This window comes from Rutidosis leptorrhynchoides, chromosome 1 (genome assembly GCF_046630445.1).
Source record: "Rutidosis leptorrhynchoides isolate AG116_Rl617_1_P2 chromosome 1, CSIRO_AGI_Rlap_v1, whole genome shotgun sequence".
Lineage (NCBI taxonomy): Eukaryota > Viridiplantae > Streptophyta > Magnoliopsida > Asterales > Asteraceae > Rutidosis > Rutidosis leptorrhynchoides.
Window position 1 is genome coordinate 588,383,308 of NC_092333.1, and position 18,894 is coordinate 588,402,201.

At 35.8% G+C, this 18,894-nt stretch overlaps 1 protein-coding gene across 1 annotated transcript; it reads right to left on the reverse strand.

Moving 5' to 3' along the window:
• Positions 1–575: 575 nt before the first annotated feature.
• On the reverse strand, positions 576–6,623 carry LOC139883273 (dolichyl-diphosphooligosaccharide--protein glycosyltransferase subunit STT3A-like). The gene is made up of 23 exons (XM_071867478.1): positions 6,428–6,623; positions 6,276–6,338; positions 6,069–6,124; positions 5,905–5,976; positions 5,622–5,727; positions 5,469–5,519; positions 5,196–5,291; positions 4,998–5,057; positions 4,767–4,880; positions 4,323–4,409; positions 3,941–4,044; positions 3,631–3,726; positions 3,312–3,432; positions 3,116–3,196; positions 2,909–3,040; positions 2,564–2,803; positions 2,345–2,488; positions 1,833–2,019; positions 1,641–1,738; positions 1,432–1,511; positions 1,262–1,352; positions 1,084–1,173; positions 576–979 (listed from the first exon to the last, which is right to left on the reverse strand). The coding sequence occupies exons 1-23, from the start codon at positions 6,560–6,562 to the stop codon at positions 920–922; spliced, it is 2,364 nt and encodes a 787-aa protein (XP_071723579.1). The 5' UTR covers positions 6,563–6,623; the 3' UTR covers positions 576–919.
• Positions 6,624–18,894: the final 12,271 nt, after the last annotated feature.

An 18,894-nucleotide genomic window follows, 5' to 3' on the forward strand; every position in this document is an offset into this window, starting at 1 on the left:
CAAATACCATATGAGAAAAAATTGTTCAACTCCGCAAAAGAAACATAAAAGTGAATCATATAGAACTAAATGATGACCAGAAATTGTTTGCTGACAAACCTGTATGATGAATGTAATTGCATATAAATGGAAAATATGTGAATGCTTCTTGGTGATACAACTATATAATAAGTAAAGGAAGTTTCACCGCCTGATCAGTTTTTCTGTTGTTCCCTTTTTTTTCATTCCTTATTTCGAAACAAACTTTAGTATTGATGTATAAAATAAAAACCATTTCACGTTGTTTACTTTCATTTTGTATTAAATAAATGTTGTTTCCACATGCCTCTGTTTGATAAGGGGTCTCTATTTCTATGTCAAACAGACCATTTCTCAGAAGTGAGAGATTAAGTGACAATAAAAACAAGAGACCCTAAGGTCTATTTCCAGAATATTTGCCCATTCAAATACCCACACTATAAGTAATTATAGATTTGTTTAGTAGTGATCTAACATCAGTTTTGCTTCAGATACAGGCAAGTTGGACCCAAAAAAGAAACGGTTGAAGCAATCAGAATTAACAACACCGATTAGAGTTTCACTAATTTAAATGCTTCATTAATGATGGAAGGAACAATCCTACTTCAACTGTATATGTTATCACTTTGTTCACCATTAAGTTCTTTTCCTTTACACCATTAACCTACTCAGATTCTTTAGACCTCTCAAACCAACAAGCCTGGGCCATACTAGGCTCAACTATGGCTTGTGTCTGTCAAACAAGCCAGCTTGGTTTGGCCTCAAATGTTTCCTGATAAGGCGGAACTTTCAGCTAAATTCTCAACCATAACTTACATTAAATAAAACAACCACAAGGCACTACAAAATCTCAGGCTTATCTCATATAGTTAATGGTAGAAAAATTTAACAAAACTGCCTTCTAATGCCAAGGATTCTTCTTTGTTGTCCCGGTTTTCGTTGGAGTACTAGAGCTAGTTTTCTGCAATTACATTTTTCAACGACCGCGTTATAGTCAAAGTCAAAGTAAAAAATGAAAGTCAAAGTAAGTGAAATAGCATAAAAGCAAAACTTGTATATATGTACCAATTTAGATTTCTTTGTCTTGCCACGAATCCTGTTCTTCTGAGGTTTTAGTTTATAAATCCTAACCATCCAATGGTGAGTTGTGAACACCTACATTACATATATAGAATGAGGGAGTAAGGCCGATAACAAGTTTTAAATAAATGATGCAGTTTTTTTTCTTTTTTTTTTCACTTACTTCTTCAAAATGAGTTAATTTGAAATACTTCTTTCCGATTTCGGTCCTCCTCACTCTATCATATCCTTTACCACCATCAGTCTCCACAAACCTAGATTAAACACCACAGCTTGAGCATAAAAAGTAAATGGCTAATAGTAGAACACGAGCTTATGCAAGTTCATTATTACCTATAATATGATAGTTTGTACATGAGACTGTTCAGCATGGTTGGAGTGGCCTGAGAATCAATTCTGTATTGACCATCTCTCTGTTAAAAAAAAAAAAAAAAAAAAAAAAAAAAAACCTAAATTTATAACTGGGTAAATATGTCACATGTTGATGGATATAATTGGGCCAATTTTGTCACTTTTACTATATGGTAACTAAGTAGACTTACGAGATAATCAGGCTCCTTGATATGTGGGAAGACGCCTCCACCTATACGCACCATCCATAGGAACTTATTTATGTCATCACTAGAATAGCCCACAACACCTGAGACATGATAAATAAATTTATGATGATATTTCTGCTTAATTGTTTATTCAATATTTTTCATTTTAAACTTCATCTGTGGGAGAAAATCAACCTCCAAAAACAACAAGGACATATTTTACATCCAGTGAGTTGAAGATTTCCCAAGCAGCCTTTTCGGGAGATGACATGGCGGTGCCAACAGTAGCAATATGTGTGTTGTTCCATGTGTTATTGTCAACTATAACTGTGCGGTTAGCCATGGCAGTTGTTTGGTACCCATAGTCCCACCAAGATGCAACCTGAAGGTATAAGTCAGTTAACATCCCATCACCATGCTCAGTGTTTAATATAAAGGCGGTGTCAACCCATTTACTCTATTCAGGCCACAACTGGTCAAATGTGTAAGAAATTAACAGCATTATAGCGTTAAGGTCAGCCCAACCCAACCAAACACATATACCAATCGACCCATATGAATCTCCATGGCTCAACATGCCCGAATAACCCATTTTGCCACCTCTAAAACTGTTTTTATGCAAATAGGAGCCCATTAGACTGCTAGACAGTAGTAGCAGAAGACCGATAGCTTAAATAAAGCAGTGACTGTTACACAAAATAACTTACTTTATCATCTACTTCAGTATTATGGCTTAGCCATGCATAAGCCTCTCTGAAATCATCAAAAACATGAAGCCCAGAAGGTGAATAAGAAGTAAGCACAATGGAAGGGGCTGAATAAGCTTCTGCTGCAGCCCAAACACTATGGACCTACAAGGACATATGAAAGAAAAAGTTATTCAAGAAACCTTAACATACATTTAAGGAAGAAAGTATATAACTTACCACATAGAAAGCAGCTAGCAACACAGCTAAGAAAAGAGCAAATACAGATGCCTCAACAGGTAAGACCATGAGCCTTTTTTCGGGCTGGGCCTTTTTAGAAGAAGAAGGCTTTTGAACAATCTCCTTCTCTTTCTTCTTGTTTTTCTTGGAAGGCCGTTCTTTCACCGAGTCTTCTTTTCTGTCCTTTTCCGTCCCGTTATTTTGCAGAGAAACATTACTTGCAGATGCAGTATCATTTGCCTTGTCATGGAAAATAATCAAATATATATGACTTTAGTCCAGATAATATTACTATATAATAACTAAATATGTGTCACTGCAGAACCACATGCATGGACCACTTACTTTGTTCTGAATAGTTTCAGATTGTCCAGATTCATAGAATTTAATCGATCTGGCGAAAACATCAAAGGCTTCAGATAAAGCAATTCCAGACATGATACATGCAGCAGGAGCAAACACAAGCATTAGCCGCACCTGCCATGTCATTAGTCAACATTTATTAAATCTAAGTATGACGTATAAAATACAATGTGGTGGAATAATACTTACCATAACACCGGAAAAGTATACAGACATAACTATGTAAAGAATCACAAACGAGCTTGCATCTGATAGAGGTGAAAAGCATGCCTGAATTTTTTGAGATAATAGCAACAAGGAATTGAATGAAGCAGCAAAGGTTAGGTAAGAGCATGGAATGATTAAAAAAAGTATTATTATTCAGATAATTATGCATGAAACTTACAATAATTCCAGCAGGAACCAAGAAAGCTAATACGTTGATATCCATGAAGTAAGAAGGCCAAGTTGGTGGTTGATGTTCGCTAACACTGGCAATAATTGGTATGTACTTGCTTGCATATGTTCTGAAAAAACATAAATATGTGTCACACGTATGTACACAAGAAACTTCTAGCCAGAATGAAGGCCACATGCATTTCTGATGAATTAAAGTTATCGCTGGTGCAGTTTATTGATGATATATCATTAGTAGTAACAGAATATAATAGAGTGACAGCATTGATGATGTCATCAACAGTCAACAGAAGAGATGTGAAACTAACGGATCAAGAAGACTTAGACTTCGTCCACTCCATCCCTTGGTTGGACTAGATGCAACCACTGCTACAAGCACAGCTACTACAGCACAGCATACCACCCTGAACAAGCAAAATAAACATTAAGCAGAGTATATATAGGCTATTATGAGAAAAGATTATATGTTGTCAAATTTTAGTTCTATATTTTCTCTGAGATTACAAATTTCGTTTATCTGTAACGAACTTAAATATAAAAAAAAATGTACATATATGAAACAGTATTTACTAATTTCTTCATGATGAAAATTATAATCCAAAAACAACAAAAGCTTACAGGCCAACTGATATAACGAGGGTAGCGGCTACTTTAAACATCTTCGGTGAGAGAATTCCTTTTATATAATATGCAAAAGCAACCACATGGATAATAATGAACACCTGTAATACATTTCAACAACAAAGATGGTGATATCAATTTAAAAGAAGCAGTAAAAGGCAACATATTTGAACTATCTCCTAATTATTTCTGTTAGATATTGAATTTTGGATTATTTACTCTAAAAGCATGTATTTTTATGTTAGCAAATGGGTATTCAAGTTCACTTTTATTCAATTTGAATATCTTTTGATTGATAATCACTGATTAAGAATTTAAATATACGGAGTATTACATAAACTACACCAAAAATAAGGTAAGGATCATCTTTGTAACTCACCAAAAAGGATGCAAAATGTTCTGATGTCATAACCGCGTTAAAACCAACAACAGGCACTAATGCTGCCAATAATGTTCCTAAGACAACCTGCACAGAAGTAGAAAAAACCATTATAGACCAGGAAAATCTGTAAGAACAAAAATGAAATATATAAACTATAGTCATAGCTTCATAACTTCTCATGCAAACCCTAGGAAATCATTACAGGGTTACATTTGTTCCATCCGACTTTAAATAGTTAGCACATTCCGTTTTTCAAGTTAACAGTGCCGGGATACTGTTAAAAGATGTCCTGCCTCCTTTTTAAGTTTTTTACTTCATGCACATGGTGCTGGTAATACAATTTAAATGGACAGTCTTCCCTACTAATCTTCTGAAGCATTATTATGTGTTTGTGTTTTCATTCTCATTCTACTGCAAAGCATAAGCAAATTAAGGACTTACAAGTGGAGCATAGGCAATGTACAGCCGAGATGAATAGCGACCAGTCGCAATGCAAAGAAGCACGTGCATTGGTATAAGGTTGATTATAAAGGTGTACCCACCCCAAGAGCATACCTGAATGTTAAAAAAGTGAATATAAGGACATAAGATACCACAAAAAACAAGAGATATGACAAGATACAAAAGACATAGTTGAAAGGAAATGATTCTATATGTTTATATAACAGATACCATGTAGAAGTACGCAATTGAGTTCAAAGTAGCATAGAAAAGGGATCCCGTATTCAATGTCTGCAGATAAAATAACCAATGTCAGATAATAGTTTCATATACATGTCATTACTGGCGTTTTGTACCAAGCACGTGAATGAAACAACTCATTTTTGTCTAGGAGGAAAAAAATTAAAGCAAGTTGTACAAACACTTAACCTTTATGTAGAGATAAAAAGTGAAGATCAAAGCAAAGATGGCAACGGCTTCGTTATCATAACTCCCAGCCACTGATCGGGATATGTAGGATGGTACCTATAAGATGTAACATATACATCTGTATTAACTAATAGGTCAAGACACAGATTAGCAGACTCATTCACAGAAAATGGTTAAAACAGTATGGAAGCATGGCATATTAAAGACAAAAATACCCCTGACCAGCATCAAGTAGAAAAATTAAACATCAAAACTACCCGATAGAAGATTTACCATGGCCAGAAAAACTGCAGCAGTTAGCCCAGCACCAGATCCCTTAACTTCCTAAACATTGCAGGAAAACAACAAAGAGACATATTGAATCAATATATAATGAGGAAGCCATACTTTCATTCCAAAAACCAGACTACTAGATTCAAAACACACCTTTGTCAAGAGATAAGTTGCCCATGCAGCAAAGGCGGAGAACACAGGAGCAGTGAATACACAAACAGTTTCCACAGATAAAGGTATATTCAGAAAGTGAAGCACCCTGCAATTACGAATCAATAATCATGTACACCTATAATAGTTCTACGAATGTTCTATCTTCTAATGTTCATAGTCTATTGTTTGTATCCTAGTAAAAACTCAGAGCAATGTTATATATAAAGACTAATATAAGCAGCAAGGTTAAAATGAATTGGTGAAAAAAATGGCAAATACTCACTTCCACATAGTTCCAGCTGTTAGAGTCAATCCAGGGTAAACAGTTCCGCCAATAACTCGTCCAAGAGGATACCTTAAAGACGCGTTATAAGTAGAGTCTAATGTCAATTCTGTTAAAAGCTAACAAACTAAACAAATCATAAAAACAAACTCATTCATATTTACCAGGTTCGATCATCAAACCAGTTCCAGAAGTCATAAATCCCATTCTTTATGAGAAACTGCATATATAATTATATATCCGCATAAGCAACATACCTTCATATGTAGATACATGTATAGAAATAAAGGAATACATGTATCTAAATATCAAAAAATTCAAACGACGTAGCTTTTATATAGATTAATTTAAAACATCAAAATTAACTAAACCTGAGTAACTCTGTAATTGAAATAAGGATCGAACTCGTGAATAACACTTTCATATTTGATAACCTGGAATAAAATTGTATCAGATTCATAATCTAATTGATGGATTCAATGCAATTTAATGTGGCAAAATGCGTCAGATCGGATGAACTTACTGAAAAAAGACGGATCGAGAATGCGAGTATGCCGATTAAAATTAGGATGAAGAACGCGAGGATGTTTCCAGACGCGTGCCGGAGTGCTGACGACGACGAAGACGGCGTGGCCGATTTATCTGTAGATACCGCCATTAACGGCAGTAATGTGTGTGTGATTTGAAGTGTGTGATTTTTGGAGGTCAATGGTGTTGAAGACGAAGAGAAGACTTCTTTTTAGCTCCGTTATCTTGTTTTTACTATTTTGGCCTTGGAATTATAAATGTTTGGCTTATACAGCTCCTAGTTATCCGTTAGTTACCCGCTCATTACCCGTAACTAATCATAGGCACGCGCTAGTTATCCGCTTTAGTTATCCGCTTTCACCATGAATTTAATGGAAGTATGAGGTTTAGTTATAGATTTGTGGGTACCAATGGCTTTTTATTGTTTGGACTTAATGCTTTATTGCTTGTACGTTGTATATTAAGAGCGTTATTGTTTTAGCCATGATAAGGAGTGTTTAGTTATGGGTTAGTTATAGAATATTGGTGTTGATGTGGCGATCATGTGAAAGGTTAAGAGGATAAATAGTTTAGTTACGATAGGGAGTGGCCTTAGTACACGTGGGTGGTGTAACCGGTGGTAGGCCTACGTATCCTTTTCATTTTCTGATTAAAAATCTTAATTCTCTGAATTAATCATCTCTATGTCACGGACTTATCTCGATAAGCTCACGTGTGGCACTTAGTCTCTACTAAGTCAGCCTTACTCGGACCTTATAACGATTCAAGTAACCAAAAGAGAAAATATTATAGAACAAGTGGAATTGAAGAAAATACTTATATTGCTTGAGAATGCTTTACAAGAGAGAATGTTTGAGATTTGAGGTGTGGTGTGCCAAATGAGGCCACCCCTATTTATACTACTCATATCACAAAATGGATGGCTAGGATTAAATACAATGGATGGCTAAGATCTAAGAACTAGAAGTTTCATGTATCTAGATATTTCCATGGACATTCTATACCATTCCATGGAAGAACTCATGGGAAAGTTCTAGTGAACTTCCATGAGGTTCTTGGGCCTTCTTTGATTTTCACATATTGGGCCATAAACTTAGTGGGTTGGGCCATAAAATTGTTGGATTGTGACATTCTCCCCCAATAGGTCCTCGTCGTGTGATCCTCGTGATACTTCTTGATTTTGTCTGTGAACTGCCACAATAGGTCTTCGGCCTCCCAGCTTGCTTCACTATCGGGTAAGTTACGCCACTTAACTAGGTATTCTCTATAGCTCGGCACACCTCGTCTTCGTACCGTTCGATGTAACAAGATATCTTCCACCTCACGATCAAACGAAGTCGCAACTGCCATTGGTGCTCGTTTGGAAACTCCTCGTTCTGGTTCTTCCTTGTCCCCATGATAAGGTTTTAGAAAACTTACGTGGAAGACTGGATGAATCTTTAACTTGGGCGGTAGTTGGACTCGATAAGATACGTTCCCAACACGTCCAATTACTGGGAATGGGCCTTCATATCTCTGGATCAATCCTTTGTGCACCTTCCTAAATGTTTTGAATTGTTGAGGTAAAAGCTTCACCATCACTTGGTCCCCAACTTTGAACTCAACATGTCGCCTTTTCTCATCCGCCCATTTCTTCATTTTCTTGGCCGCCTTATCTAGTGATGCTCGGGCCAAGTCGGCTTGTTCGTGCCACTCCTTCATCGTTCTATAAGTGGCTGGGCTGCTTCCATCATATGAAGCGGCCAAAGCATTTGGGGTCAAAGGTTGGCGTCCTGTCACCAACTCAAAAGGACTCTTCCCCGTGGACTCACTCCTTTGCATGTTATAAGAGAACTGAGCAATATCAAGGAGCTTAGCCCAATCATGTTGATTTGCACTTACATAGTGTCGAAGATAGAGCTCCAATAGTGCATTCACCCTTTCTGTTTGTCCGTCCGTTTGGGGATGAAAACTCGTGGAGAAATTCAAGTCCGTCCCCATGATCTTGAACAACTCTGTCCAAAAACGCCCTGTGAACCTCGGATCTCGATCACTTACTATCACATGTGGTATCCCCCAATACTTCACCACATTCTTGAAAAATAGTTTTGCGGTTTCATCCGCGGTAACTTCGGATGATGCGGCTATGAAGGTACCATACTTAGAAAACCGGTCTACCACGACTATAATACTCCCACACCCTTCCGACTTGGGTAAGCAAGTAATGAAGTCCATGGAAACACTCTCCCGTGGTCCTTTCGGTGTAGGTAGCGGCTGTAATAGTCCTCCTGGTTGGCGTTGCTCTATCTTGTCTTGTTGGCATATTAGGCATGTCCGCACGTACGTCTCTACCTCGTCTTCCATCCTTGGCCAATAATAAGTGCCTTCTACTAATGCCAGTGTCCTCTTGATACCTGGATGACCAGCCCACTTTGAATCATGACACTCCTTCAAGATTGTCCGTCTAAGATCACCCCACCTAGGCACATATAACCGGTCTCCTTTGGTGAATAATAGATCACCCTTGAGCCAAAACCTTCGCGTTTTCCCATCTCGAGCCAATCCAACAAGGTTTTTGGCTATAGAATCATGCTCTAATCCCTCCTTTATACGATCTTGAAGGAAGAATTGTGGTTTTGTGATCGCTGCAAACTCCGCCTTACGACTTAGGGCATCAGCTACCACATTGGCTTTCCCAGGCTTATACTCCAACACATAGTCAAATTCGGCTAAGAAGTCTTGCCAACGAGCTTGTTTGGGACTCAACTTCTTTTGGGTTTGAAAATAACTCGTTGCCACATTATCCGTCTTGATCACGAACCTTGATCCCAAAAGATAATGCCTCCATGTCCTCAAACAATGAATAATCGCTGTCATCTCTTTCTCTTGCACAGTGTACTTCCTTTCCGCCTCGTTAAGTTTTCGGCTTTCGAACGCGATTGGGTGACCTTCTTGCATTAGAACTCCTCCAATAGCAAAGTCCGATGCGTCTGTGTGTAACTCGAACAGAATGGTCACATCCGGAAGTCTCAACACCGGTTCTTCCATGACAGCTCCTTTTAACTCCTCGAATGCTGCTTGACATTTCTCATCCCACAACCAAGCTTTATTCTTCTTTAACAATTCTGTCAATGGAGCCGCTTTCGCCGAGTATCCCTTGATAAAACGACGATAGTAGTTTACTAAACCAAGGAAAGATCGTAAATCAGTCACCTTCGTTGGTGCCTCCCACTCTTGAATTGCCTTGACCTTAGCCCCATCCATGAGTAACTTCCCATTTTTAATTCTATGTCCAAGAAAATCCACCTCCTCTAATCCGAATGAACATTTCTCTAGCTTCACATACAACTCGTTGTCCCTTAGTACTTGAAATACTTGCTTCAAGTGCCTCACATGATCTTCCATGGTGTCGCTATACACGACTATGTCATCCAAGTACACCACGACGAACTTGTCGAGGAACGGGTGGAATAATTTGTTCATCAAAGTACAAAATGTGGCAGGGGCATTGGTTAAACCAAAGGGCATGACTAGGAATTCATAAGCGCCATACCTCGTCACGCATGTGGTCTTAGCCTCATCTCCTTCGGCAATTCGGACTTGATAATATCCCGATCTCAAGTCTAACTTGGAGAAGTATCTCGCCTTCCCAAGTTGATCGAACAAATCAGCAATAAGTGGGATTGGGTATTTGTTCTTGATAGTTACCTTGTTGAGTGCTCGGTAATCTATACACATCCGCAAGGACCCATCCTTCTTTCTTTGAAATAGCACCGGAGCACCATACGGGGATTTTGACGGTCGGATGTATCCCGCATCCAGCAACTCCTTAAGTTGTCTTCGCAACTCCTCCAACTCGGGTGGTGGCATTCGGTATGGGGCTTTGGAAGGTGGTTTTGATCCCGGCTCCAACTCGATCACATGGTCAACCTCCCTCCTAGGTGGTAACTTCTTTGGTAACTCCTTGGGCATGACATCCTTGAACTCATCAAGGACCTTCTCAATTTCCTTGGGTACCTCTAGTTTTCCCTTATCTTCGACCGTCTCTTGCTTTGCTACCGCTAAATAGCATGTCTCATTCTTGTTGTACCCCTTCTTGAATTGCATGGCCGAAAGTGACTTGGATGCACTCTTGCTTCCACGTTCGGTTGACACCATACAAGTCTTCTCACCATCCAAGATACACAGTGAGTTAGCGAACGGTATAGGGAAACCGCGTACCTTATCTAGGAACTCCATCCCAAGTACCAACTTGAAGTCGTCCATAGGCACGACTGAGAGATCAATCATTCCTTCCCATTCTCCAATCTTCACATATACGTCTTTAGCCACCCCACTAATCGGCCTGGCACTCGTGTTCACCGTCTTCATCATGCCACTCTCTTTTGTTTCCTTAAGTCCTAGCCTTTTGGCTTCATCGGTGGAGATAAAGTTATGAGTTGCTCCCGTATCCACCAAAGCTCGTACCCGATCTCCACAAATGTTAATATCTACGAATTGGAGTCCTTTAGCCACTACCTTGGGTATCTCCGTCTTGGCCTTGATTGCGTTGAGGATATGCATTGATCCTATGCACCGCTCCTCATCCTGACAACCCGCCTTTTGAGCTTCCATAGCATGAAGGCTAGCTTTCTTCGGACAATCTCGGGCTCTATGCGGTCCATCACATATGAAACATCCATCATTCTTGTAAGAAGTTTTTATGCTCTTGTTATTCTCGGTTGGTGGCTTACGTGTATTATCATTCCTTGATTGGGCGGGCTTATCTCCCTCACCTTTCTCATGGCTCACCTTCTTATCTTTTGACTTGAACGAATCTTTCCTATTAGCATGGTCGACTAGTGCCTCCGCTTGAGCAATTGCGGTGGCAAGGTCTTGGACTCCTCGTCTCTCCAACTCCGTTTTAGCCCAAGGTTGCAAACCATCGAGAAAATAGAAGAGTAGAATATCATCGGGAATATCTGGGACCTCCAGGCTAAGGTTCGTGAATTCTTTAATATACTCCCGAATCGTCCCGGAATGATGTAATTTACGTAGACGACTCATCGCATCCTTTTGAGCATTCTTGGGGTAGAATTGATTCTTAAGTTCAGTAAGAAAATCATCCCAAGTATCAATAGTAACCGTACCTTTCTCGATATCTCCATATCGACGACGCCACCATAATGCTGCGGTATCCTTCAGGTAACGAGTTGCCGTCTTGATCTTCATTGCATCATCCACTATGTTGACTCCCTCCAAGTATTGTTCCATCTCCCATATAAAATCATCAACCGCTCGGGCTTCCCGCTTCCCCACGAACGGTGACGGCTTGGGAATGTCCACCTTCAGAGCATTGCATCCAGTGTTGCCACCCCCACTAGCCATGAATCTCAAACAAGAGTTCATGTTGGTTTGTAAATCCACGAGGCGTTGGTGAATAGTGGAGACCTCCCCCTCCATTTCGCCTCGCAACTTCGTAATCTCACCCATGAGCATACCCCTTAAGTCATGGATCTCACGTCGCATGTCAACGTCTAGCACGTTGATTGCACTCTTGCAATCATCTTTCAATTCGTCAAAGTCCCCGTCCAAACCATCCAAACGTTGGTGGACGTCTTCGACCTTTGCTTTCACGCCGTCCATGGATGTCTCTACATCCATGATCCTCTTATCCAAGTTTGCGACAAAGTCTTTGGACGTACCTCGGTTCTTCTTGGCTCCTTGGCGAGTCTCTACCCGACCACGAGTCTCATCACCCATCACACCACTTGTTGCGCTCACATTCTTCTCGGTCTCGGTTGCCATCTCCTTGAATCGACCTTGCTCTTGATACCAAATGTCACGGACTTATCTCGATAAGCTCACGTGCGGCACTTAGTCTCTACTAAGTCAGCCTTACTCGGACCTTATAACGATTCAAGTAACCAAAAGAGAAAATATTATAGAACAAGTGGAATTGAAGAAAATACTTATATTGCTTGAGAATGCTTTACAAGAGAGAATGTTTGAGATTTGAGGTGTGGTGTGCCAAATGAGGCCACCCCTATTTATACTACTCATATCACAAAATGGATGGCTAGGATTAAATACAATGGATGGCTAAGATCTAAGAACTAGAAGTTTCATGTATCTAGATATTTCCATGGACATTCTATACCATTCCATGGAAGAACTCATGGGAAAGTTCTAGTGAACTTCCATGAGGTTCTTGGGCCTTCTTTGATTTTCACATATTGGGCCATAAACTTAGTGGGTTGGGCCATAAAATTGTTGGATTGTGACATCTATCTCTAATTCTCTATTTCTACTCTCTACACGTAAAAATACCAAAGTAATATATTGTATGTTTCGGTAAAATTAATTGATAGTAGTCTATACTTGTAAGCTGTAAGTTAACTTATAGGTAGGTAGTAACTTATAGCTAGTAATTGTTATTTTTTTAGTATATTTACATGTTTTATAGATTAGCTGAATACTTTTAAAAAATATTACGTAACTTAAAAAAAAGTTAAGAAATTTTCTCAAACGCTAATTCTAGTAACTTTAAACAAAGTTTTTTATTTGACATATCATAAAAGCATCAAAAACCTCCTTATCAATTACCAAATATACCCTACTAGGTTTTGAGCCCGTGCGTTGCACGACTATTCAAAAACGATGTGAAAATTAGTTTTATTTAAGGAGTTGTAGCAGTGAAAAACTATAAATTACTAAGAAACATTATAATATAAGAAAATCATCTACCATTATATTTGTGATACTTCCAATTATTGTGATGGTTCAACATAGCCAGAAGCTGACTCTTTCAACACATCAATCTTCTTCACGTAATGCTTCGAGTTTTTCAACTGTAAGACTCTTCAAATTTTCCTTCATATCAACTTTTTTACACCCGGTAACGATTATAAGCCCTGGTTTATAATCATTTCATCCCTAATTGAAAACATTAAGATGACAACATGATCCAACCCATAATGTCGACAACATGGTCCAACCCATGCCTAGAAAGTGACTTTAGGGCTTAACCTCATACGTCGCCAATATAGGAATAAAATCTACAAAATCGAAAAGGTCTACAAATATCTTTATATATATATTATGCACTTGAAAACATTACCTGAATGGTAGCTAAATGGAGCCAACTGAATGCCATCTACAAATCCATAGCTGTAAATATTGATTAATGAAAATTAACATAGATATAGTAAGTGAGCATAAGTCATTTGCACATATTTGAAAAATTAAAATCACTATCAACATCCTATATATTTATACACATTAAATTGCCATGTGTGATCATAGCAATACTTAGGCGCTGAAACATCAAATAAAAATAACAAATTAAAGTAGTTGTAGGCTTTATGCAATATTACAGATACACAGGCTCATAGATAAAGATATTAATAAGCTAAAATTTTACTATGACTACAACATTTGAAATGCAAATCGGGCCAAATATATACACCATCTGACATCATTTTTGAATCTGGCCAATTTGAGCTGCAACAAATAACAGCATCTTGTTCGTATTAGAATATTATAAGTCTCTGGTTATATGTCAAAAAATCAAATGACCAAATATGTTGTGAATTTGGAATTTCATTGTTTTTTACATCCAAATATGCAAGTTGGTCAAACGATTCATGCTGAATTATGATAACGAAAACAACCAACCTTTATAAACATTAGTTCATATTTACACAAAATTAATATAAATTAGAAACACAAATGATCAAAGGTTCAACACATTTAAGGTCGCCTTTGAATAATAATATTTTGGAGGTGTAACACCACGTGATGATGCAGCAATGTGATGATGTAAGTCGCTATGCATATTCTAAAACAAATGATATCCTTTCGACCGGGATTGTTAAATCGAATGGAACTGAAATTGATAAATAATCGATAATATATCTTCACATAATTAGAAACGAATCATCGATAAATAAGGATAATTTCAACATCTTTTTAAAATTAAATAATCAACTTTTAATTAGTAAATTCAAATACGCATAAGCTGAACAATATTTTTAAAATCAATCAATTGAACAATGGTAGGAAGAAAAAAACTGAAAATCTTTTAGGGCTTGAAATCGTTCTACGCGTTTTCCGTGATGGGGATAAGATCGTCGATTTAGAAGATACATGCTTGTTTCGCTTGATATTATATCATATTTGATTACATCCTTTGATTCTTCCTTATTCTTCGATTACATCCTTTGATAATTTTTTGTGAATTTTGGCAACGTTATGTTAGGGTTAGATTGGGGTAGAGCGATTTGTTAAAATGAAAGTGATTAAATTTGTGAAAAAAGGATGAGGTAGATCGGTTTAATTTATTTATTTCTTTTTATTTAATTTGTTTTAAAAAAAATTATTTCTTTTATTTAATTTGTTTTAAAAAATTATTTAATGTATGTATTTCCAAATTAATTTTTTTCTAATTTATATATTTAGTTAACTCATTAATATATTTAATATATTATTTATAAAATCAAAAATATTGAGGATGTGATATGTGTAAAATACACTAGGCATGATATGAGATTAATATGAGGCTAATGACAACTATGCAAATTAAATCTCTCCTTTATATAAATAGATAGATGTATTACTAAAAAAATATAATTAAAACTTTCTAATCTACTACGTATAATTTTCTTAAGAGAAGCCTGACAACAACAACAATATTCAATATGGGATGTGAAATGTAGACAATTTTTCATCTACCCTAGAATAATAGAGAAGTCGTTTTTCCATTTACATACAGAGAAAACATTCTCCCGTCACAAATAAAGAAGTCCTCCATCTCTCTACTTCAAAGTAGAAAGATTACTTCCGTGAGAACATCTGATCAAAGATAATAAGCTCCGTTTCCACCATAACTTGCTCATAGCTACTAGAATCTTCAACTTCAACATAATCTTCTAACTTAACCTATAACAAATACATCCGGGAGCTAAACGCTCATAAGCCACCTAGCTTTGGAGTATTATGTGGAAGTTGGTAGACTTTGGAATTTACCATACATTTTACTCCGTATTATTCTAATTTAGATTAGAGGTGGCAATTCGAGTTGAATCACAATGCATGATCTAGTGATTCAATCCTCATTAGTTTTTTTTACGACCAAAAAATGATTATATTAGAAAAATGATCCCTAGCAAGACGCTAAGGAATGATTACAAAGGAATAGAAAGCCAAGTGTTCCAATTGGAAACACAATGACTTCTATTATTCAACCAACGAAAAGCAACTAAATTTTGAAGCCTTTAACTTTGAAAAAAAAAGTTGGAGCCTAGCCTTTAACTTTAAAAAAAAGTTGGATCAAATTGGTTGCATTGAGTATTTTAAATCAACACAAAACCTAAGTGCTAACCCAAGCTCAAACACACCCAATTTTTTGATGAGATCAACAAGTTAGAGATTTTTGGTTTTTTTTTTTTTTTTTTTGAACGGCAGTTAGTTTGGTCATAAATGAGGCAAATTTTTTCAAGTATAATCATAATATTTATGTTCACCAAAAATGAAATATAAGTACTATTTACGTACTGAAAGCATTTTACAAAACCAAAATGTCCAAAAATAATCATAATACCCATTAGTGGCGATTTCAGGATGCAAACTCAATGGGGTCCTCAAATTTTTTTCCAGTCTCAATTATATTTGAATGTTATTTTAGTGGTTATTTACTTTCAAAAGACTACAAGTTCGGAAAATATATTGGGTCCGAGTAGTTAAATATAGTGGTGTCCTATACACTTTAAAGGAAAAACTATAAATTCGAAAAAGATATGAGGTCCTCCAGTTAAATTTAGTGGTGTCCTATACAATTTACAGGGTATTTTCTACTAATAATTTTCAAACTAGCGGTGTCCCGTGACCCCACAGGTCACCATGTAAAGTCGCCACTGATACCCATTACATACTTGTAAATTCATACAAAAACATTATTACAGCATAATTCAATATCTACCAAAACATAAATATTAAATATTTCTAAATCAAAATTTTAAATATTGAGCATTAGACGATTTGTAATGGTTAGCGGTATCACTTTTCGTGTCACTTGTCTTTTTTCACTTTTTGTGTAGAGACCCGTCCTAATCCATCTGGACGAATACATTACATTTGGTTACATTGCGAGGTACTTGACCTCTATATGATACATTTTACAGACATTGCATTCGTTTTTAAAAGACAAACATTCATTACATCGAAAAATTGACAGGCATGCATATCTTCTATCCAAACTATAAATGACTTAATGGTAATCTTGTTGAACTCAACGACTCGACTGCAACGTCTTTTGAAATATGTCATGAATGACTCCAAGTAGTATCTCTAAATTAGCAAATGCACAGCGGGAGATTTCTTTAAAACCTGAGAATAAACATGCTTTAAAGTGTCAACCAAAAGGTTGGTGAGTTCATAAGTTTATCATAAACAATCATTTTCAATTATATAATAGACCACAAGATACTCATAGTTAGAAAACAATCTGTGCAGGTCTACTCCTGCTGTAAAATCATTCATATGAAGAACACCGGAACCTTTCAAACAACTCACCAACGGTAGCTAATGCGTGCGTGCAATGCAAAATCATCTCACCGTGGAAGTTAATACAATATAATTTTTACAACGGGAGCTAATGCGTGCGCGCAATGCAAAATTATCTCTCCGGGGGTAGCTAAAACGGGAGCTAATGCGTGCGTGCAATGACAAAATCATCTTTCCATTACTAACTACAAAGTCGAATACAATACAATACAATACATCGGGAGCTAATGCGTGCGTGCAATGCAAAATCATCTCGCCGATGGTAGCTAAAACGGGAGCTAATGCGTACGTGCAATGACAAAATCATCTCACCGTTACTAACTACTAAATCGAACCATTTCGGGAGCTAATGCGTGCGTGCAATGACAAAATCATCTCACCGATGGTCGATAATACAATCACATAGAAATCGAACCTCTGAATCCAAATAATTCTATCATAGAATGTAGTTTTTGAATATTTGTGTCTATTTCATCAAACGTTTATAGAAGCAGTTCATGTATTCTCAGTTCAAAAATATGTATCTCAAAAGAATTTAGTAAAACAGTTATAAACAGCGCATGTATTCTCAGTCCCAAAAATGTAAAGAGTAAAAGGGAGCAAATGAACTCACAATACGAAATTTTGTAGTAAAAATATTCATACGATGATACTGAACAATGCAGGGTTGGCCTCGGATTCACGAACCTATATCAATTGTATATCTATTAATACACACAGCAGTAATCGAATAAGTTTATATATATTTAATTTATTAATTATATCATTTTTATATTAATAATATATATATGTCTCATATATTCTTTTTGTATATGAAAATATTTATTTTTCGTTATGTTATATGTGACGACCCGGAGATTTTCGACCAAATTTAAACTTGATCTTTATAGAATCCCGACACGATAAGCAAAGTCTGTAATGTTGAAGTCTCAAAAACTTGGAACTGTGTTAAGGTATACATTTAATCTTTGAACTGTTTACATGGATACGATTAAACCTTTGACCATCCTCGACGATTCACGAACAGTTGTGTGTAAGTAACAAACATAAAAAAAAAAAAAATATATATATATATATATATATATATATATATATATATATAAATGTGCATATAGATAATATTTTAAATTAATAAAATGTAATTTAATCACTTGAGCTAAAAATGTAAAATAATAAAACAGGATCATTAAGTAATTATGAGAATTGAATCTATATATAAATATATATATGATATCTATTATATTGTAATATATATATATATATATATATATATATATATATATATATATATATATATATATATATATATATATATATATATATATATATATATATATATATATATATATATATATATATCTTAGAAATGATAATTAATCAATAAAAGATATTATATGATAAATTATATGAATAATAAATATTACGTAAGTAATAACACATATATGCAATACAAGACTAACTATAATTTGTTAAAATAATATTGTTACTACTTCTAATATTAATGTCAATACTAGTGATATTAATATTATTTTTGAATATAAAATCTATAGATGTGAATTCGATATATATAAATTGTTATAAAATTATTATTACTAATAGTATTATTAATATTAGTATTATTATTAAAATTAGTAACATATTATGATAAAGAATGTTGTTAATCTTAATATAAAATATAGATATAAATATGTACAATTTGATATGTACAAACATTATTAACATTATTGATATTATTATCATTATTATCATTCCTATTATTATTATTATCAGTTTCAAGTTAATATTAATGTTTGTATAACAAATGTTATTATGTTTTCTTATATAACTATCACACACACACACACACACACACACACACACACACACACACACACACACATATATATATATATATATATATATATATATATATATATATATATATATATATATATATATATA